Raw genomic sequence first — 4,191 nt, 5'->3', positions numbered from 1 at the left:
CACACATATATATATATATATATATATATATATATATATATATATATATATATATATCTGTGTGTATACATGGAGGTACCCGCTCCGCATTCTTCCCTTCTACCCCTTCCCTTGCGGGACTTGATGGTTTTGAGAAATTCTTTTGCTTAATTTTTTTTTGTTCGTTTTGTTCTTGTGGCTTATTATCTTTTACAAGAAGCGTGCGGTGGAAGGGGGTTGGAGAGGGTGCGGGAAGGGATGGGCAAAAATGAAAAAGAAATTTAACACATTGGAATATGTATGGCACATATTTCTGTTGTTTCATGGGCGATCGTACTAAAGGTATAAATGACTGTGCGCAACTATACATTTATGTATATTTATTTCTTCATTTGTTTACATGTACATGCTTCTTTCAATTGTTTTTACCCTCCGGTTCTATCATTAATTACGTCCACGATTTCTTCAATTGTTAGCATCATTAAGTGGTGTCCGAAGCTGCTCTCAAATGAGTTCAGCAAGGGAAGAAAGACCACAGCAGATAAGCGGTATCAAGCAAACCGCTGGGTTAACGAATAACCGTTGAGACATTGGGCGGAAATATCTACGCCTGAGTGGCTTCGGTATTCAAATGTGTCACACACGTGTATGGGCATCCATGCGTCTACATGGATGTCTTTTGTCGCCGTTAACTTCAGTATCTATGTGTCACCCTTTCTGGCTGCAATTTTTTGTTTGTTCTTTTCATCTCTTCCTTGACACCGTGGCGCGAGTGTCATTCACCGGTTTGAAAAGCTTAACCCATCGTAATCGATTGGTGGGTGTCGCAATGTTTTCCGGTCCTGCTGAAGTTTATTACACTAAAAGCATACAAAACAATCATAGACAGTTGCGCCGCAACGTTGGAGGAGCACAGCCAGGTCGCGGTATATATTACTCCCTGCTTGCTGTTTTGCTCGTAGTTACATTCATCAAGACTGCCAGCGCGACGCTAGAAAGAGTGCGAGTGGGTATCGATATGATAAGATCAAGGGAGATGGCCATGGTTGAGTCCGAGAATCCTCGTGTCATTGTGGTGGGCGGTGGTCTCGCGGGTTTGTCCGCGGCCATCGAAGCTGCAGGATGCGGTGCTCAGGTTGTGCTTATGGAGAAGGAGGCGAAGCTCGGAGGCAACAGCGCCAAGGCGACATCTGGTATCAACGGATGGGGCACACGTGCTCAGGCGAAGGCAAGCATTGTGGATGGTGGGAAATACTTCGAGCGTGACACATACAAGTCTGGTATCGGGGGTAACACCGATCCTGCCCTTGTGAAGACACTTTCTATGAAAAGTGCTGACGCTATTGGGTGGCTGACCTCGTTGGGTGTACCGCTGACGGTATTGTCACAGCTTGGGGGTCACAGCCGCAAGCGCACACATCGGGCACCGGATAAGAAAGATGGTACACCTCTACCTATCGGATTTACAATCATGAAAACCCTCGAGGGTCACGTGCGTGGTAACCTTTCTGGCCGCATCACCATAATGGAAAACTGCAGTGTAACGTCGTTGCTCAGTGAGACGAAGGAACGGCCAGATGGCACTAAACAGATACGAGTTACTGGTGTGGAGTTCACGCAGGCTGGCAGTGGGAAGACGACCATACTTGCAGATGCTGTCATCCTTGCCACTGGTGGATTTTCTAACGACAAAACTGCAGACTCCCTGCTTCGTGAGCACGCCCCGCACTTGGTCAACTTCCCTACGACGAATGGCCCGTGGGCGACAGGTGATGGCGTGAAACTTGCACAGCGACTTGGCGCTCAACTGGTGGATATGGACAAGGTCCAGTTGCATCCGACAGGCCTCATCAACCCGAAGGATCCAGCGAACCCTACAAAGTTCCTTGGACCTGAGGCGCTACGTGGATCCGGTGGCGTTTTGTTGAACAAGCAAGGCAAGCGCTTCGTTAATGAACTTGACCTCCGTTCTGTGGTATCGAAAGCCATCATGGAACAGGGTGCGGAATATCCTGGATCGGGTGGTAGCATGTTCGCCTACTGTGTGTTGAATGCTGCGGCGCAGAAGCTCTTTGGTGTCAGCTCACACGAGTTCTACTGGAAGAAGATGGGTCTCTTCGTGAAGGCTGACACCATGAGGGACCTCGCTGCACTCATTGGGTGCCCAGTGGAATCTGTGCAGCAGACGCTGGAGGAGTACGAGCGGCTCTCCATATCACAGCGTTCCTGCCCCATCACGCGCAAAAGCGTCTATCCGTGCGTGCTCGGCACTAAGGGCCCCTACTACGTCGCCTTCGTGACACCTTCGATTCACTACACAATGGGTGGATGTCTCATCTCGCCTTCTGCTGAAATACAAATGAAGAACACATCATCACGCGCTCCACTGAGTCACAGCAACCCAATCCTCGGGTTATTTGGTGCCGGTGAGGTAACGGGTGGTGTGCACGGTGGGAACCGGTTGGGCGGCAATTCGCTGCTTGAGTGCGTCGTGTTTGGGAGAATTGCGGGTGATCGGGCCTCGACCATCCTTCAGAGGAAGTCCTCAGCACTTTCCTTCAAGGTGTGGACGACCGTGGTGCTGCGTGAAGTACGCGAAGGTGGTGTGTACGGTGCTGGGTCCCGCGTGCTTCGCTTTAATTTACCCGGGGCGCTGCAACGGTCTGGTCTGAGCCTCGGCCAATTTATCGCAATTCGTGGTGATTGGGACGGTCAGCAGTTGATCGGTTATTACAGTCCCATCACGCTGCCAGATGATCTTGGCATGATCGATATACTCGCCCGCAGTGATAAGGGGACGCTGAGGGAGTGGATTTCCGCTCTGGAGCCGGGTGACGCTGTGGAGATGAAGGCATGCGGTGGTCTGGTGATTGAGCGCCGCTTAAGCGATAAGCACTTTGTGTTCATGGGACACATTATCAACAAGCTTTGTCTAATTGCTGGTGGAACGGGTGTGGCACCGATGCTGCAAATAATCAAAGCAGCCTTTATGAAACCCTTCATTGACACATTGGAGAGCGTTCATCTCATCTATGCCGCGGAGGACGTGACGGAGTTGACGTATCGCGAGGTGCTGGAGGAGCGCCGTCGTGAGTCACGTGGAAAGTTCAAGAAAACGTTTGTCCTCAACCGGCCCCCGCCCCTATGGACTGATGGTGTTGGCTTCATCGACCGGGGCATCCTCACAAATCATGTGCAGCCGCCATCTGACAACCTGCTGGTGGCCATATGCGGACCACCGGTAATGCAGCGCATTGTAAAGGCGACCCTGAAGACTTTGGGCTACAACATGAACCTTGTGAGGACTGTGGATGAAACGGAGCCGAGCGGCTCATCCAAAATTTGAGTTGAAGCAGTAGAAGGGGCTGGGCGGAGGATAGGGAAAGGGGAAAAGAGTAAGGAAAAGAAGGAATATGTGAGAACAGGCGCCGCCTCTGTTTATTTTTGTATGTGTGACGCTTATTTGATGACACAGTGCCATTCGGCTGGTAGGAGGGGACAAGGTCCCGGTGCAAAAGTTATGTTAACGAGCAGAGGCGATAAGTGCCATAATGGAATGAACGAGGGAGATAGTGCATGGAAGAAAGGGAAGTTGTTAAGAAGCGAAATTGAGAAGGGAAAAGGGAGGGGGGGGGCGACGGAAGGACGACAAATATGTATATATGTATATGTGTATATGTTTGCAGTTTGCGCAGGTGGGCGCACGCGTTCTTCCTTTTCTCCTTATTCCCCACACCTCTCCGCATGAAACCATGAGGGCACGCGTGCGGCCGCGGCAAGAGAATGAATACGCAGCTACTGGTACGTGCGAAACCAATGACAGGTGCCACTTCAAGTAAATGTACGGGGGGGGGGTGGGGAGAAACCTTGCACATATCAGTGTGGGTGCAGCGTGTGTGTGTGGTGTGGGATGGATGCCAATCTGGAAAGCATAAAGTCAATTGGAAGTAAGTGCAATCAAAATGGAGACATGTGCTGGAGCGAATCCGTGAGTTATAAAGAGGACGTGTTAATGGGAGATAGAGGAATGAATAACTGTCGATCTCAGTTGCCCCCAGTGGCACGCGAGTGAAGGAGGTAAAGAGTGTTGTCTTCTGCTGCACTAAAGAGGTATTTCACATATATATATATATATATATATATATATATATATCTGTGTGTATACATGGAGGTACCCGCTCCGCATTCTTCCCTTCTACCCCTTCCCTTGTG

The 4,191-nt window shown here is 50.0% G+C and overlaps 1 protein-coding gene across 1 annotated transcript; it reads left to right on the top strand.

Moving 5' to 3' along the window:
• Window positions 1-610: 610 nt before the first annotated feature.
• Window positions 611-3,325, top strand: TbgDal_V6520 (NADH-dependent fumarate reductase, putative; the record flags this gene model as incomplete). Its single annotated transcript, XM_011775497.1, has 1 exon — window positions 611-3,325. One exon carries the CDS (start codon window positions 611-613, stop codon window positions 3,323-3,325), a length of 2,715 nt encoding a protein of 904 aa, XP_011773799.1.
• Window positions 3,326-4,191: the final 866 nt, after the last annotated feature.

The sequence above is a fragment of the Trypanosoma brucei genome, chromosome 5, assembly GCF_000210295.1.
Source record: "Trypanosoma brucei gambiense DAL972 chromosome 5, complete sequence".
NCBI classification, from domain to species: Eukaryota; Euglenozoa; class Kinetoplastea; order Trypanosomatida; family Trypanosomatidae; genus Trypanosoma; species Trypanosoma brucei.
This window is presented reverse-complemented; position numbering and strand designations above follow the sequence as displayed.